Genomic DNA, 18,674 nt, shown 5'->3' with positions numbered 1-18,674 from the left:
TGCCCCTCAAGGGAGAGTTCTAAGCCTGGACAGATGCAAAAGCTCTGGGGATGTGGAGTGGAGAGGCTGCCATTAACATGAGGTATTTCAGCTCCACAGTCATGGCACCTGCATTCCTTGGGGAGCTGCTAGGCTGGGAATGTTCCAGAGTGGTGTCTTAAGTATGAATATGGTTGTGTAGGTTAGTAGGTCACGGCATGTTAGGTGACTCCTCTCCCTGTGGCCTCTCTTCCCGAAACAGCCTTTTCTGGGAAAAGACCTGACCGGTAGCGCCTGTCCTGCTACAATTCCCTCCTTCACTCGCTGCCTTGTTGTCCCCTGGGTGGACTTGAAGTTGACTGGGAAACTCAGCTGGTGTGGTATGCCCGGTGGAGGGCTTTGCTCGAGTCCTGCAGTTGCATAAGGGTCAGCCTTGACCGACTTTCTGAAAGGACTTTGATCTGGCTGTGGCTGCAAGAAGTACTTGACTCCGAGGCCTGGTTTGGCTCTTAAGGATTGCTCTACTCATCTCTGTGTGGAAGCCACATATTGGGGCTGAATATTGATTTTTAAAAACCTTTTTATTAGGGGCATTTTCAAGCAGAATCCCTATCACCCAGCTTTGGTAGTTATTAAGATGTTCCATTCGTATCTGCCCACTGGATGGTCTTGATTTCTTTCTAAATTGGTAGCAGGTAGGATGTTAAGACTTGACTGATTTTCTCTTGTAGTTCCCCTCTCCTGCAGCTGGCCTCATTCATGCTGTAGATTTTGGCACTGCAAGGAGGGAGATGTAGCTTGAAGTAGATTTAAAAAAAAACAAAAACAAAGACAAACCAGGGGCACCTCGTGGCTCAGCGGGTTAAAGCCTCTGCCTTTGGCTCAGGTCATGCTCCCAGGGTCCTAGGTTCGAGCCCCGCATCCGGCTCTCTGCTCGGTGGGGAGCCTGCTTCCCCTCCGCCCCCCGCCTGCCTCTCTGCCTACTTGTGATCTCTGTCAAATAAATAAATAAAATCTTAAAAAAAAACCACACACACACACACAAAATTCTTTTCTATTTTAAAATAATGTCAAATTGAGACACAAAAGAATGGGGCAAGGAATTCCCCTGTATCCTACATCCAGCTGTTAATATTTTGATACATTTGCTTTAACATTGTCCCTGTCTATACTTACATCTATAATCATTTTCTAAACCATTTTATTGTATAATTTATTTATTTTTTTTGTTCTTTTCTTTTTAAAAATTTATTATCTTTATTAACATGTATTATTTGCCCCAGGGGTACAGGTCTTTGAATCGTCAGGCTTACGCATTTCACAGCAGTCACCGTAGCACATACCCTCCCCAATGTCCATATCCCAACCACCCTCTCCATACCCCTCCTCCCCCCAGCAACCCTCAGTTTGTTTTGTGAGATTAAGAGGCTCTTATGGTTTGTCTCCCTACCAATCCCATCTTGTTTCATTTTTTTCCTTCCCTACCCCCCAAACCTCCCACTCTGCCTCTCAAATTCCTCATATCAGGAAGATCATATGATAATTGTCTTTCTCTGATTCACTTATTTTGCTCAGCATAATACCATCTAGTTCCATCCACGTTGTTGTAAATGACAAGATTTCATTTCTTTTGATGGCTGCATAGTATTCCATTGTGTATGTGTATATATATATATATATATATATATATATATATATACCACCTCTTCTTTATCCATTCATCTGTTGATGGACATCTAGGTTCTTTCCATAGTTTGGCTATTGTGGACATTGCTGCTATAAACCTTCAGGTGCATATGCCCCTTCGGATCACTACATTTGTTATCTTTGGGGTAAATACCCAGTAGTGCGATTGCTCGGTCTTAGGGTAGCTCTACTCCAAATTGTTTTCCAGAGTGGCTGCACCAGCTTGCATTCCCACCAACAGTGTAGGAAGGTTCCCCTTTCTCTGCATTTATATTTTTATAAGATTTTTTTTTTAAATTTTATTTTTTATAAACATATATTTTTTCCCCAGGGGTACAGGTCTGTGAATCGCCAGGTTTACACACTTTACAGCACTCACCATAGCACATACCCTCCCCAATGTCCATAACCCCACCCCCCCACCCCCCCTTCCCCCAGCAACCCTCAGTTTGTTTTGTGAGATTAAGAGTCACTTATGGTTTATCTCCTTCCCAATCCCATCTTGCTTCATTTACTCTTCTCCTACCCCCTTAACCCCCCATGTTGCATCTCCTCTCCCTCATATCAGGGAGATCATATGATAGTTGTCTTTCTCCGATTGACTTATTTCGCTAAGCATGATACCCTCTAGTTCCATCCATGTCGTCGCAAATGGCAAGATTTCATTTCTTTTGATGGCTGCATAGTATTCCATTGTGTATATATACCACATCTTCTTTATCCATTCGTCTTTTGATGGACATCTAGGTTCTTTCCATAGTTTGGCTATTGTAGACATTGCTGCTATAAACATTCGGGTGCATGTGCCCCTTCGGATCACTACATTTGTATCTTTAGGGTAAATACACAGCAGTGCGATTGCTGGGTCATAGGGTAGCTCTATTTTCAACATTTTGAGGAACCTCCATGCTGTTTTCCAGAGTGGTTGCACCAGCTTGCATTCCCACCAACAGTGTAGGAGGGTTCCCCTTTCTCCGCATCCTGGCCAGCATCTGTCATTTCCTGACTTGTTAATTTTAGCCATTTTGACTGGTGTGAGGTGGTATCTCATTGTGGTTTTGATTTGTATTTCCCTGATGCCGAGTGATATGGAGCACTTTTTCATGTGTCTGTTGGCCATCTGGATGTCTTCTTTGCAGAAATGTCTGTTCATGTCTTCTGCCCATTTCTTGATTGGATTATTTGTTCTTTGGGTGTTGAGTTTCTTAAGTTCTTTATAGATTCTGGACACTAGCCCTTTATCTGATATGTCGTTTGCAAATATTTTCTCCCATTCTGTCAGTTGTCTTTTGGTTTTGTTAACTGTTTCTTTTGCTGTGCAAAAGCTTTTGATCTTGATAAAATCCCAATAGTTCATTTTTGCCCTTGCTTCCCTTGCCTTTGGCGATGTTCCTAGGAAGATGTTGCTGCGGCTGAGGTCGAAGAGGTTGCTGCCTGTGTTCTCCTCAAGGATTTTGATGGATTCCTTTCTCACATTGAGGTCCTTCATCCACTTTGAGTCTATTTTCGTGTGTGGTGTAAGGAAATGATCCAATTTCATTTTTCTGCATGTGGCTATCCAATTTTCCCAACACCATTTATTGAAGAGGCTGTCTTTTTTCCATTGGACATTCTTTCCTGCTTTGTCGAAGATTAGTTGACCATAGAGTTGAGGGTCTATTTCTGGGCTCTCTATTCTGTTCCATTGATCTATGTGTCTGTTTTTGTGCCAGTACCATGCTGTCTTGATGATGACAGCTTTGTAGTAGAGTTTGAAGTCCGGAATTGTGATGCCACCAACTTTGGCTTTCTTTTTCAATATTCCTTTGGCTATTCGAGGTCTTTTCTGGTTCCATATAAATTTTAGGATTGTTTGTTCCATTTCTTTGAAAAAAATGGATGGTACTTTGATAGGAATTGCATTTAATGTGTAGATTGCTTTAGGTAGCATAGACATTTTCACAATATTTATTCTTCCGATCCAGGAGCATGGAACATTTTTCCATTTCTTTGTGTCTTCCTCAATTTCTTTCATGAGTACTTTATAGTTTTCTGTGTATAGATTCTTAGTCTCTTTGGTTAGGTTTATTCCTAGGTATCTTATAGTTTTGGGTGCAATTGTAAATGGGATTGACTCCTTAATTTCTCTTTCTTCTGTCTTGTTGTTGGTGTAGAGAAATGCAACTGATTTCTGTGCATTGATTTTATATCCTGACACTTTACTGAATTCCTGTACAAGTTCTAGCAGTTTTGGAGTGGAGTCTTTTGGGTTTTCCACATAGAGTATCATATCATCTGCGAAAAGTGATAGTTTGACTTCTTCTTTGCCGATTTGGATGCCTTTAATTTCTTTTGGTTGTCTGATTGCTGAGGCTAGGACTTCTAGTACTATGTTGCATAGCAGTGGTGATAACGGACATCCCTGCCATGTTCCTGACCTTAGAGGAAAAGCTTTCAGTTTTTCTCCATTGAGAATGATATTTGCGATGGGTTTTTCATAGATGGCTTTGATAATATTGAGGTATGTGCCCTCTATCCCTACACTTTGAATAGTTTTGATCAGGAAGGGATTCTGTACTTTGTCAAATGCTTTTTCAGCATCTATTGAGAGTATCATATGGTTCTTGTTCTTTCTTTTATTAATGTGTTTTATCACATTGATTGATTTGCGGATGTTGAACCAACCTTGCAGCCCTGGAATAAATCCCACTTGGTCGTGGTGAATAATCCCTTTAATGTACTGTTGAATCCTATTGGCTAGTATTTTGGTGAGAATTTTTGCATCTGTGTTCATCAAGGATATTGGTCTGTAGTTCTCTTTTTTGATGGGATCCTTGTCTGGTTTGGGGATCAAGGTGATGCTGGCCTCATAAAATGAGTTTGGAAGTTTTCCTTCCATTTCTATTTTTTGGAACAGTTTCAGGAGAATAGGAATTAGTTCTTCTTTAAATGTTTGGTAGAATTCCCCTGGGAAGCCGTCTGGCCCTGGGCTTTTGTTTGTTTGGAGATTTTTGATGACTGTTTCAATCTCCTTATTGGTTATGGGTCTGTTCAGGCTTTCTATTTCTTCCTGGTTCAGTTGTGGTAGTTTATATGTCTCTAGGAATGCATCCATTTCTTCCAGATTGTCAAATTTGTTGGCATAGAGTTGCTCATAATATGTTCTTATGATTGTCTGTATTTCTTTGGTGTTAGTTGTGATCTCTCCTCTTTCATTCATGATTTTATTTATTTGGGTCCTTTCTCTTTTCTTTTTGATAAGTCTGGCCAGGGGTTTATCAATCTTATTAATTCTTTCAAAGAACCAGCTCCTAGTTTCGTTGATTTGTTCTATTGTTTTTTTGGTTTCTATTTCATTGATTTCTGCTCTGATCTTTATGATTTCTCTTCTCCTGCTGGGTTTAGGGTTTCTTTCTTGTTCTTTCTGCAGCTCCTTTAGGTGTAGGGTTAGGTTGTGTACCTGAGACCTTTCTTGTTTCTTGAGAAAGGCTTGTACCGCTATATATTTTCCTCTCAGGAATGCTTTTGTTGTGTCCCACAGATTTTGAACCGTTGTATTTTCATTATCATTTGTTTCCATGAATTTTTTCAACTCTTCTTTAATTTCCTGGTTGACCCATTCATTCTTTAGAAGGATGCTGTTTAGTCTCCATGTATTTGGGTTCTTTCCAAATTTCCTCTTGTGATTGAGTTCTAGCTTCAAGCATTGTGGTCTGAAAATATGCAGGGAATGATCCCAATCTTTTGATACCGGTTGAGACCTGATTTAGGACCGAGGATGTGATCTATTCTGGAGAATGTTCCATGTGCACTGGAGAAGAATGTGTATTCTGTTGCTTTGGGATGAAATGTTCTGAATATATCTGTGATATCCATCTGGTCCAGTGTGTCATTTAAGGCCTTTATTTCCTTGTTGATCTTTTGCTTGGATAATCTGTCCATTTCAGTGAGGGGAGTGTTAAAATCCCCTACTATTATTGTATTATTGTTGATGTGTTTCTTTGATTTTGTTATTAATTGGTTTATATAGTTGGCTGCTCCCACATTAGGCGCATAGATATTTACAATTGTTAGATCTTCTTGTTGGACAGATCCTTTGAGTATGATATAATGTCCTTCCTCATCTCTTATTATAGTCTTTGGCTTAAAATCTAATTGATCTGATATAAGGATTGCCACTCCTGCTTTCTTCTGATGTCCATTAGCATGGTAAATTGTTTTCCACCCCCTCACTTTAAATCTGAAGGTGTCTTCGGGTTTAAAATGGGTTCTTGTAGGCAACATATAGATGGGTTTTGTTTTTTTATCCATTCTGATACCCCGTGTCTTTTGATTGGGGCATTTAGCCCATTAACATTCAGGGTAACTATTGAGAGATATGAATTTAGTGCCATTGTATTGCCTGTAAGGTGACTGTTATTGTATATTGTTTCTGTTCCTTTCTGATCTACTACTTTTAGGCTCTCTCTTTGCTTAGAGGACCCCTTTCAATATTTCCTGTAGAGCTGGCTTGGTGTTTGCAAATTCTTTCAGTTTTTGTTTGTCCTGGAAGCTTTTTATCTCTCCTTCTATTTTCAATGATAGCCTAGCTGGATATAGTATTCTTGGCTGCATGTTTTTCTCGTTTAGTACTCTGAATATATCGTGCCAGCTCTTTCTGGCCTGCCAGGTCTCTGTGGATAAGTCTGTTGCCAATCTAATATTTTTACCATTGTATGTTACAGACTTCTTTTCCCGGGCTGCTTTCAGGATTTTCTCTTTGTCACTAAGACTTGTAAATTTTACTATTAGGTGACGGGGTGTGGACCTATTCTTATTGATTTTGAGGGGGGTTCTCTGCACCTCCTGGATTTTGATGCTTGTTCCCTTTGCCATATTGGGGAAATTCTCTCCAATAATTCTCTCCAATATACCTTCTGCTCCCCTCTCTCTTTCTTCTTCTTCTGGAATCCCAATTATTCTAATGTTGTTTCGTCTTATGGTGTCACTTATCTCTCGAATTCTGCCCTCGTGGTCCAGTAGCTGTTTGTCCCTCTTTTGCTCAGCTTCTTTATTCTCTGTCATTTGGTCTTCTATATCGCTAATTCTTTCTTCTGCCTCATTTATCCTAGCAGTGAGAGCCTCCATTTTTGATTGCACCTCATTAATAGCTTTTTTTATTTCAACTTGATTAGATTTTAGTTCTCTTATTTCTCCAGAAAGGGCTTTTATATCTCCTGAGAGGGTTTCTCTAATATCTTCCATGCCCTTTTCGAGCCCGGCTAGAACCTTGAGAATCGTCATTCTGAACTCTAGATCTGACATATTACCAATGTCTGTATTGATTAGGTCCCTAGCCTTTGGTACTGCCTCTTGTTCTTTTTTTTGTGGTGAATTTTTCCGCCTTGTCATTTTGTCCAGATAAGAGTATATGAAGGAACAAGTAAAATACTAAAAGGGTGGCAACAACCCCAGGAAAATATGCTTTAGCCAAATCAGAAGAGATCCCAAATCGTGGGGGGGGAGGGAATAAAAAGAGGTTCAGAAAGAAAAAAAAAAAGAAAAAAGAAAAAAGAAACAAATAAAAAAACCAATAATGAAAAAATATAAAAAGGAAAAAAATATATATATAAGGTAAACTAGTTAAAAAACGTTAAAAAAGAAAAGGGTAAAAGTTAAAAAAAATTTAGCAGAAGAAGAGAAAAAAAAATTGAAAAAGAAAAAAAATAAATTAACTGCAAGGCTAAAAAATCATGGGGAGAAAGCCAGGAGTTCCGTGCTTTGCTTTCTCCTCCTCTGGAATTCCGGGGCTCTCCTTGGTATTGAAACTGCACTCCTTGGTAGGTGAACTTGGTCCTGGCTGGGTTTCTTGTTGATCTTCTGGGGGAGGGGCCTGTTGTAGTGATTCTCAAGTGTCTTTGCCCCAGGCGGAGTTGCACTGCCCTTACCAGGGGCCCGGCTGAGTAATCCGCTCGGGTTTGCTTTCGGGAGCTTTTGTTCCCTGAGCGCTTTCCGTAGAGTCCGGAGGACGGGAATGAAGATGGCGGCCTCCCAGTCTCCGGCCGGGAGGAGCCGAGAGCCCGGGGCCCCACTCCTAAGTGCGCCCTCAGAGAACAGCGTCCAATTACTCCCGTCACCCTGGCCTCCGGCCGTGCTCCGAGCTGACCGAGCCTGCGACCGGTTTAAGGTAACCCCGAGCTTAGAGCTCACTCCTCGGCTCTGTCTCTGTAGCCGGCTTCCCCGTTCTAATACCTGCAAACTCTGCGACACTCAGACACCCCCGATCCTTCTATGACCCTGCGGGACCTGAGGCCACGCTGACCCTGTGTGGGCTTCACCCCGGTTAAGCCTCTGGAGCGATGTCCCTCAGTGGAACAGATTTTTTAAAAGTCCTGATTTTGTGCTCTGTTTCTCTGCTGCTTGCTGGGAGCCAGCCCCTCCCCCCGCGGTCTATCTTCCCGTCGCTTTGGATTCACTTCTCCGCCAGTCCTACCTTTCAGAAAGTGGTTGATTTTCTGTTTATAGAATTGCTGTTCTTCTTCTCTTCGATCTCCCATTGGATTTGTAGGTGTTTGCAATCTTTAGATAAGCTATCTAGCTGATCTCCCGCTACCTGAAGTAGTCTCAGCCTGCTACTTCTCCGCCATCTTGACTCCTCCCCCTTTATAAGATTTTTATAAGATTTTATTTATTTACTTGACAGAGAGAGAGAGCGAGCACAAACAGGGGGAGCAGAAAGGGGAGAGGGAGAAGCAGGCTTCCCTCTGAGCAGGGAGCCCATTGCAGGACCCGATCCCAGGACCCTGGGATCTTGACCCAAGCCGAAGGCAGATGCCCAACTGACTGAGCCACCCAGGCGCCCCTGAATCATTTTAAATGATCAGCCTTGTACTTTTTTTGAATGCTCTGTACAAGTAATTTATTATTGTTATTATTATGCCACTATATTATATTGCTATTATTATAGTCCATGTATATATCATTCTTTTTAAAAAATTTTATTTAAATTCAATTAACATATAGTATATTATTAGTTTCAGAAGTAGAGTTCAGTGATGCATCAGTTTCATATAATACCCAGTGCTTGTTATATCACAAATCCTTCTTAATGCCCACCCCCCAGTTACCCCATCCCCCCATGCACCTCCTTTCCAGCAACCCTCAGTTTTGTTTTTTTTTTTAAGATCTTTATTTATTTATTTGACAGAGAGATCACAAGTAGGCAGAGAGGCAGGCAGAGAGAGAGGAGGAAGCAGGCTCCCCGCTGTGCAGAGAGCCCGATGCAGGCCTTGATCCCAGGACCCTGAGATCATGACCTGAGCCGAAGGCAGAGGCCTAACCCACTGAGCCACGCAGACGCCCCCTCAGTTTGTTTGTTTGTTTCTTTTTTTTTTTTTTTAAAGATTTTATGTATTTATTTGACAGAGATCACAAGTAGGCAGAGAAGCAGGCAGAGAGAAGGGGAAGCAGGCTCCCTGCTGAGCAGAGATCCCAATGTGGGGCTCAATCCCAGGACCCTGAGATCATCACCTGAGCTAAAGGCAGAGGCTTAACCCACTGAGCCACCCAGGTGCCCCCTCAGTTTATTTCTTTTATTTATTTATTTATTTATTTTAATTTATTTATTTGACAGAGATCACAAGTAGGCAGAGAGGCAGGCAGAGAGAGAGAGAGAGAGAGGGAAGCAGGCTCTTTGCTGAGCAGAGAGCCCGATGCGGGGCTCGATCCCAGGACCCTGAGATCATGACCTGAGCTGAAGGCAGAGGCTTTAACCTACTGAGCCACCCAAGCGCCCCCTCAGTTTATTTCTTTTTTTTTTTCTTTTTTTTTTTTTTTGAGATTCTTTTCCCACTGTATTCTGCTCAAGGTATTTCCCCCCAAAATAAGCTGAGAACCATGGTATAAAGGGAGAGAAAAAGGAGACTTCAAAAAACAGGGCGAATGAGCACGAGAGGAGAAAAGAAAAAGAAAAAGGAAAAAAAAAAAAAAAAGACGGCAACTTGCTCCCAGGGACTGAAGAAAATTAAAAAAGGAAGGTTGGAATCCATCAGTGTTCCATTAGTCATCTTCTCCTTCATCCTCCTCTCCTTCCTCCCCCTCATCATCATCTTCATCTTCTTCACCTTCATCCTCATCTCCTTCTTCATCAATATCTTCCAATCCTTCTTCTTCTTCATCATCATCATCATCCTCTTCTCCTTCCCCTTCTTCGTCATCCATATCGGGAACCAAGTAGTACTGTAATGGATTTGGCCAAATATCATCTTTGATGACCTCTCCTAACTCATCAGCACCTGCATCAGAATGGTCAGTAAACCAGGTGAAGAAGCTCTCTGGTTCCTCATGCTGTCTCTTCCTGCTGGCTTTATTCTGTGTTTGACTTGAACGTTTCGTCAAATCCTTTCCAGATTTCCATTTGATTTCAGTGGACTTTGAAGATGGATCACCACTCTCATTCAGATGAAATTCTTTGGAGAGAACTTTATTTTCGAAGTAAGGGTTTTCATCAAAATAAAAATCTATTCTGTAACCTGATTTAATATCTTCAAATTCTGTCACTTCAACTCTTGTCAAATAATGCAGCGCCTCTTCATCCTCCTCCCCAAGCAGTGCAGACACTTGTGGATGGTTGACAAATGTTGTTACCCAGAAATTGGGGATTTTGGCGATCAATTCCGACCTCTTCTGAAAAAATGGTTGGCGGAGTTTGTTATATTTCTGTTCTACTTTTAAAATCTCCTCACTGGCTTGTTCATTAAGTCTGTCTATTTCATTTTGTACTTCATCAATATGTTCAATTGCTTCTTGCTGTTCTTTTTCTCCCTTATGCAAGTGCTGAGATGTTGACGTCTGCCCTGGCTTGGGGGCAGGAGGCAGTCTCGGTTTCTTCGTTTGAGGCGGGAGCGAAGACTGGCGTTTGGGGGCCATGCTGCGAGGAAACCCCAGGAAACCGGGAGAGAGGCACGTCTGGAAGCTCTGATTGCTCTCAGTTTATTTCTTAATAGTTAAGAGTCTCTTAAGGTTTGTCTCCCTCTCTGATTTCATCTTATTTTATTTTCCCCTCCCTTCTGCTATGATCCTCTTTTGTTAACTCCACATATGAGTGAAATCATTTGATAATTGTCTTTCTCTGATTGACTTATTTCGCTTAGCATCATACCCTCTAGTTCCATCCGTGTCGTTGCAAATGGCAAGATTTCATTTTTTGATGGATGCGTAATATTCCATTGTATGTATATACCATATCTTCTTTGTCCATTCATCTGTTGATGGACATCTGCGCTCTTCCCATAGTTTGGCTGTTTGTGGGCATTGCTGCTATAAACATTGGGAGAACCTTGTACTTCTTTGTCCCTAAATACCTGAGTGTCTATTTTTTAAGAAGAAGGATGTTTTCTTACCTAACCACTGTACAATTAAACCAAGAAACCTAACATTTTTGCAACATTGCAAAAATGCACTTAAAGTGATTTTTCCCCCCATGATCCAGGGTCCTGTGCAAAATTAGGCATTGCATTTGGTTGTCATGTCTCCTTAAATCTGGGATTAGTTCGTCAGCCTTTTTTTGTCTTTCATGACACTGTCATTGTTGAGGAGTTCAGGCCAGTCTTTTCATAGAATCCTCTCAGTTTGGCTCTGTCTGGGTTTTCTTCAGGATTAGATTCAGGGTATGTATTTTTGGCAGCAACACTGCGGAAATGATATTGTGTCCTCAGTGCAAAATATCAGGAGGCATATGACTCAGTGTGTTTCACTGTTAACTTTGTTGATGTTAACTTTGATCATTGGCTTAAAGTGGTATCTGCCATGTTCTCCACAGTAAAATGGCTATTTTCTATTTATAACTAAAAAGTAATTTCTTGGGAGATCTAATACTTCGCAATTACATAAGTATCTGTCTCTTGTCACACCTTCACCTACTTGTTTTTGCATTCATTAATGATTTCTTTCTGAATCAGTTACTGTGATGGTTGCAAATTTTTTACTATTCCTTGTACATTTATTAGTTGCTATACTATTGCAAGGAAGAGCATTTCCTTTTCTTTTAGGCATGTAGGTATGTATTATCAGTCTCAATTCATGGATTCTTATTTCATTCGGTGGGTTATAATTTATTTCTGCCATTATTTTGATGCTTATATTATCCCTGGTTTGGTTAGTGGGCATCTCTTCAAATTTGCTCCTGTATCCTTATATGTCTTCCATCATATGTTATTTTCTAAATATGTTCCAATATAGATAGAATTTACTATGTGATAAAGGTGGCATTAAGAGAATCAGAAGAGTTGAGGCGCGCCTAGGTGGCTCAGTGAGTTAAGCCTCTGCCTTTGGCTCAGGTCATGATCTCAGGGTCCTGGGATTGAGCCCCGCATCGGGGTGTCTGCTTGGTGGAGAGCCTGCTTCCCGCCCCCACCCCCCAACCCCCCGCTGCCTCTCTGCCTGTTTGTGATCTCTGTCTGTCAAATAAATAAATAAAATCTTTAAAAAAAATCAGAAGAGGTGAACATGGGCATCAGTTGGAAACATGCTAGAATGTAAATTCTGGGACACCTGGGTGGCTCAGTGGGTCAAGCATCTGCCTACTGCTCAGGTCATGATCCTGGGGCCCTGAATTGAGCCCTGTGACAGGCTCCTTGTTTATCAGGAAATCTGCTTCTCGCTCTCCCTCTGCCTCTCCCCCTGGCTCATGTACTCTCTCTTTCTCTCAAGTAAATAAACTCTTAAAAAGAAAAAAAAAAAAAAAAAAAAGAAATAGAGATTCTGAGTCCCTATCCCAAACCTGCAGAATCAGAAACTCTGGGGCTGGGGTTCAAGCAGTCCGTTTTAACAGATTTTCCAGGGAATTCTGATATATGCTCAAGTCTGAGAACCACAAAGCTAACTGCATAGGAAAAAATGGTAAGCTTGATACCTTCCTTAAGTTGACACTTGTGATAATTTTCATTTGTTCATCCGTCCTTCCTTCCTTCCTCCCTGTTTCTCTTTCTCTCTCTCTTTCTTTCTTATTTTTAAGTAATCTCTACACCCAATGTGGGGCTCGAATTTACAATCCTGAGATCAAGACTCGCGTGCTCTACCAACTGAGCCAGCGAGGTGCCCCGTGACCGTTTTCTTTAATTAGTTTTAAAAATATTTAACCCTTTAGTCAGTTGAGAGTTTATTTTGATATATGATGTGGGATAGGGATCCAGTTGTATTTTTTTCCTAATGGGTTTTATACAGTCTCACTGTTTTCTTTGGACGGAGTGGCAGCATCAGGTTGGACATGTTTCTTCTCACTGCTCCTCTTCTTCAAAACTTTTTCAGCTTTTAAGCATTCATTTTTTTCTGACAGACTTTCTGTCTGTCCATCCAGCTATTTAGCTAGCTCTCTATGCACATGTGTACACACATATGTGTAAATATCTATTTCTGTGTCTATGTATTAAACACTATGAGTTCATAATTGAACCTCCATTTCTAGTTCAGTCCTTCAGGGCTCTTCCTAACTTGTCTTTCTTCCTGTATGAGAGCTCTGGCTCTCAGCATCATCCGTATATTTACTCATTCCCTCTATTCTAGAATGCACACAAGGTGTTTTGAGAATTGCTGTACCCATACCACTGTGAAAAGTGAAGTAGACTTTGAAAAGCCCCTTGCTTATGCTCTCCATTTCCTATGCATCTCTCTTTTCTTGGCCCATGTGTGTTTAAAAAAAAAAAAAGAAAAGAAAAAGGCAAGCAAGAAAGCAAACAGCTCCCTTTTTAAAAAAAAATCTTATAAGCAGAGGGTTGTTCTGGCACTTTACATTTTGAGAACAGATAGGCCAGTCATGAGGGGTGCAGTGCCTCCCTCACTCTCTTGTAAGGACGGAGTGTTCTGGTGGGTGGGCTGTGCATCTCAAGGAGGCATGCCCGACAGACAGTGCATGCATTTATTTTAAAGTAAACACAGTGCTGTTTTTCCAGTTTTTCAACTGAAAGATAAATAAAACTACTAATTCTTGGAACTTGGATCAGAGGGAGAAGAGAGAAAATGAAAAAAAAATTGGCTCTACAGTTAAAAGCAGTTTTACATTTATTTTTAAAATTAATTAATTAATTTTTTGGCACCCAAGCTTTATTTAAGAACTCCTACAAAATATTCCAGATAAATGACTTTTTAAATCCTCCTCTTCCTCTTCCTGGTTAATCTGGACATAACGCAGTTTATAACTCTCTGCTCTTAGTAGCTATGTGCAACCAATCACGTAGATTGTGCTTTTTCAGATATTTCTTGGTGAGATACTTGAAATACCTTTTGGAAAAAGGCACCATAGAAGTTACAATAATCTTGCTCTTGCTCCTTTCAGTGGTACAACCCCTCCACTGAGAATCCCAGCTTTGCCATTGACTTTGATTCTCTCTCAGAGAAACTCCTCAAAATTGGTGGCATCTTTGGTCCCATCTTCTCTGTATGTATGTATGTACGTACGTATGTACGCTGTACACCCAGCATGCTGCTCGTACTCACAACTCTGAGATCAAGAGTCACTGGCCCTTCCAACTGAGCCCGCTGGGCGCCCCCGCAATTCCGTCTTCTGTAGGGTGGGTGCCATCAAGGGTAAACTTAAGAACTTGCTTCTTTTTTGTGCCTCCCCACCCCCCAAGCTTTATTGCAAGGGGCATGGCATTAGCGGAAGCAGAAAGGCAAAAATAATAATACATTTAAATTCATAAAGTTGTTCACTACTTCTTTTTTTTTTTTTAAAGATTTTATTTATTCATTTGACAGAGAGAGATCACAAGTAGATGGAGAGGCAGGCAGAGAGAGAGAGAGAGAGAGAGGGAAGCAGGCTCCCTGCTGAGCAGAGAGTCCGATGCGGGACTCGATCCCAGGACTCTGAGATCATGACCTGAGCTGAAGGCAGCAGCTTAACCCACTGAGCCACCCAGGCGCCCCTGTTCACTACTTCTTTTTATTTTATTTTATTTTATTTTATTTATTTATTTGACAGAGATCCCAAGTAGGCAGAGAGAGCGTGGGAAAAGTAGGCTCTTTGCTGAGCAGGGAGCCTGATAAAGGGCTTGATCCCAGGACCCTGGGATCTGAGCTGAAGGCAGAGGCTTAACCCAGTGAGCCACCCAGGCGCCCCTGTTCACGGCTTCTTAAATTTGAGGAAGAAGTAAGAAGGGACAAAAGCGATAGTGATAGTCTTCTAAGCTGATCGGGAGATCTTACTTAGGACATACCTACAAACTCCAGTGTTTTGAACAGTCCTGATGATAGAAATGGTCAAAGCAGTCCTACATAGCCCATGATTTTTAACCCTGGTAAACAAACAAGACCTAGTTTTTTTAGTGTTGCGGAATGCTTACAGAAAATTTCTGAGAAATTCTCCAAATTGAAAATATTATTATTTTTTTCTATAATACATGCCTCTAAAACTGAAAATATTATTGTTGTTTTTCTTCTTGTGATTTCCATGCTTATTTGAAAAAAAAAAAGACAACCTTCCTTTTTTTTTTTTAAGATTTTATTTATTTATTTGACAGACTGAGATCACAAGCAGGAAGAGAGAGAGGGGGAAGCAGGCTCCCTGCTGAGCAGAGTGCCCGATGTGGGGCTCAATCCCATGACCCTGAGATAATGACCTGAGCCGAAGGCAGAGGCTTTAACCCACTGAGCCACCCAGGTGCCCCCCCCCCCTTTTTAAGATTTTATTTGAGAGAAAGAGAGCATGACTGGGGAGGGGGTAGAGGGAGAGGGAGAAGCAGACACCCCACGGAGCAGGGAGCCTGATGTGGGACTCAATCCCAGGACCCTGGATCATGACCTGAGCCGAAGGCAGATGCCCACAACTGACTGAGCCACCTAGGCCTCCCGACAAAAGCATTCTGAACTGCTTTAGTGAGTATCAGGCATTGTTTTGAATTCTCGAAATACAAATATTAAAACTTATTCAATCCTCCCGTATACCTGTGAGATAGATTGTATTGCCATCCCCTTAGATGAGGGGATGTTACCTAAATAGGTAGATGTTATTATAACTTTTCCAAGGCCACACAGTAGGTGGTGACAGAACAGGGATTTAATCCAGGCCTTTTAGTCCCACATCCTGTCTGCATCTGCTGCCTTCCAATGAGGGAGAGGGTTAAAATCACCTAAAATTTTAACGTTCAGAGTTAACCCCATAAATCCTTTGTTATATATCCACTAAGCTTTTTGGGGTGGTATGTAAATCATATATGTATGTATGTATGTGTAACTTTATTCCAAAATGGGAACTCACTATGCAGATTCCTTTGTAACTTTTTTCACTTAGTTTTGTTTTCTTTTTTTAACCTCCGTGAAACCAGACCATTTTCAATGGCTGCAGTAGCCTTTTTTTGGGAATGAATGTGCCATAATTTAGCCAATCTCCTACTGTCGGCCATTTCTACTCTTTTACTGTTATAAGAAAAACTTTTTAGTCAATTCTTATAAAGAGAGCTGTGCCGCATTTTTTTTCTTACGGTGGTAAATTCCTAGGCATGCAGCTGCTGGGTCAAAGGCTTGCAAGTTTCAAGGTTTTTGATCCCTGCGGCCTGGGTGTGCTGCAAAGCCGCAGGCCATTCACATGCTCCTCACTCACCGGCTCACCCTTGTCTACCTGCTCACCTCTGTTAAGTGAAAAGCAATTACTCTTTGTTATGTTAATTTGCATCTCTTCAGTCCTCTCTCCTCTTCTTGGGAAACTTCCAGGGAGGCTTCTGTCCTGCTTGCCCTGAGTCACAGGCCTCAGTCACCTCCCTGTTGTGAAATCTAGCGGTCAGATGGCATCCTCGGCTCACTTGCTTCCCTGATGGGATACGATGAGTGATCCGTCCTCTGGACTTTGTTTTCACTTGGTTTTCTGGACACCACACCCGACTGGTTTTCCGTCTTTCTGGCCACTCCTTTTTTATTGTTTTTTGTTGGTTTACTCCTCGCCAGGCTGGAGACATTGGGATACCCCAGGTTGGCTTAGTCCTGTGTCCACTTGTTCATTCTCACCCCCGTCTTTCACGATCTCATCTAGCCTCACGGCTTTCAGTTGGGTCTGGACACATGTGACTTGCAGCCTGGGCCGCAGCCGTGGAAACCAAAGACTGTGTTGTGTGTTTCTGGATGTCTAATTAACATCTTCAAAGGAACATGTTAAAAGTCAAGCGACCTGCTTTCCCGTAGCTTCCTCCATCTCAGGCAGTGGTGACTGAGTCTTGCTCAGGTTTAGAACCTTGGTGTCTTCCTTGATGCCACTCTTTCTTTCTGTTATGACCCACGTCCAGTTAGCATGTCCCACCTGTGTTACCCTTGAGATATGTTCGAGGAGCTGACCATTTCTCACCATGACTGCTGCCATTACCCCTGTCCAGATGCCTCTTTTCAGCAGTCTCCCTGCAATGCCCTTTGTCTCCCTACCGTGCACTTTTGAACCCAGCAGCTAGAATAACCCCAGCTAACTGTGAACCACATCCTAACACTCCCACAGTGGTTGCCCATTGCACTAAGAGTAAAAATTAAAGTCTTCCCCTATTGGCCTGATCTTCCTGTCACTCCTCTGTTATCTCAACCATTATCCCCCTCTGCAGGCCCCACTCTGGTCCCAAAGCCTCCTTGCTGTTCTTCTAACCCACTGCTCTTCTTGGCCTCAGGGCCTTGGCACTGACCTTACCCTCTTCCTGAAATATTCTTCCTCATGTGTCCTCATGGCTTTGCTCCCTCACCCCCTTCCCGTCTGCTCAGATACCATCCCAGGGAGGCTTTCTTTGACCATTCTTTCTATTTCAGAAGTGTATAATTCAGTGATTTTTTAAAATCATTGATTTTATTTTTAAAATTTATGAGAGAGAGTGAGAGAGAGCATGTGGATGGGGAGAGGCAGAGGGAGAGGGAGAAGCAGATTCCCCACTGAGCAGGGAGCCTGACACAGGGCTCAATCCCAAGACCCTGGGATCATGACCCGAGCAAAAGGCAGATGCTTAACTGATTGAACCACCCAGGTGCCCCAGTTCAGTGATTTTTAAAAATTTTACCAAGTTGTGCGTCATTCACATGAGCTTTTCCAGCACTCCAGTAAGATCTCTTATGCCCACTTACCATTAATTTCCGTTTCCACCCCCCACTTCTGGCAACCACAAATCTACCTTCTGTGTCTGTAGATTTGCCTTTTCTGCACATTTTGTACAAATGGAATCATTTGGCCTTGGCCAAATGGTCTTAATTGCAATTCCTCCCTACCCAACATTCCCTGCTCCTTTCTCTGCTTTATTTTCTTTCTAGCATTATCCCCATATAATACGATATATTTAGTGTATATCATTCCTTGCCCTCTACAACTGGAATATAAGCTTCATGGAACAGGCATTGTTTGATTTTTGTTCACTCTTGGGCATCCCTTCACTCCTGTGCCTAAAACACAAGACGCTAACACATATGTCTAAAATATATGCCCTATATTTTATATGTCCTCAATTAGATTAGTGAGGATGAACATTTTTTGTTGTGACTTTGGTTTTTGTGGCTAGTGTCATGACTCACCTCTGAGGCAGAGGTGGGGCCGGGGTAGTCCCGAGTGCCTGCTCTGGGGAGGCATCAGGCTGAATCCGTCCCCAGCCTCCAAATGCAAGCCTTTGTTTCATTTTGCCCTGGTCTGGTTGCAGTTACATCAGTGACTACTGTTTTCTTGATTGGCACCAGATGCCAGGCATTGGGATTTAAAACCGTCTTTAATAGTCTCTGAAAAGCTCTCTGTGTGTTGCTTTCCATCATCTGCACCTCAGGCAGATATGGCCAAGCCAGAACCTCAAGGAATTCCCAAAGAAGCCAGAAGCACCCCCCTCCCCCAACCCCACGTCCCCAGCTTCTCATAGTTACAGCTGGGCCCAGTTCGTGGCTTTGGTGTCAGTGGAGAGCTGTTTGAAAGAAAAGGTCCTTTTAGCCAGAAGTCTCAAAAGTAAACACACAGGCCCCTGCGATGAACGTTAAAACAGACCCACTCCCTGTGTCACCAGCAGAGAGGCTGCCTTGTGAAACCCCACTTGAAGGAAGAAGAAAAGCTTTCTGTCAGG

General features: G+C 42.1%; 2 protein-coding genes across 3 annotated transcripts in view; one reads left to right on the top strand and one right to left on the bottom strand.

Moving 5' to 3' along the window:
* WWP2 (WW domain containing E3 ubiquitin protein ligase 2) overlaps positions 1 to 18,674 on the top strand; it is a 151,955-nt gene that overhangs the window by 42,149 nt on the left and 91,132 nt on the right. The gene's annotated exons all lie outside the window — the stretch shown is intronic.
* LOC116865696 (protein SET-like) lies at positions 9,464 to 10,566 on the bottom strand. The gene has a single exon (XM_032854058.1). It carries the CDS (start codon positions 10,549 to 10,551, stop codon positions 9,682 to 9,684), a length of 870 nt encoding a protein of 289 aa, XP_032709949.1. The 5' UTR covers positions 10,552 to 10,566; the 3' UTR covers positions 9,464 to 9,681.

This window comes from Lontra canadensis, unplaced genomic scaffold (genome assembly GCF_010015895.1).
Source record: "Lontra canadensis isolate GAN:19392208 unplaced genomic scaffold, GSC_riverotter_1.0 scaffold8, whole genome shotgun sequence".
NCBI lineage: Eukaryota > Metazoa > Chordata > Mammalia > Carnivora > Mustelidae > Lontra > Lontra canadensis.
The sequence above is the reverse complement of the archived record's forward strand: the minus strand, read 5'-3'. Positions and strand labels throughout refer to the sequence as shown.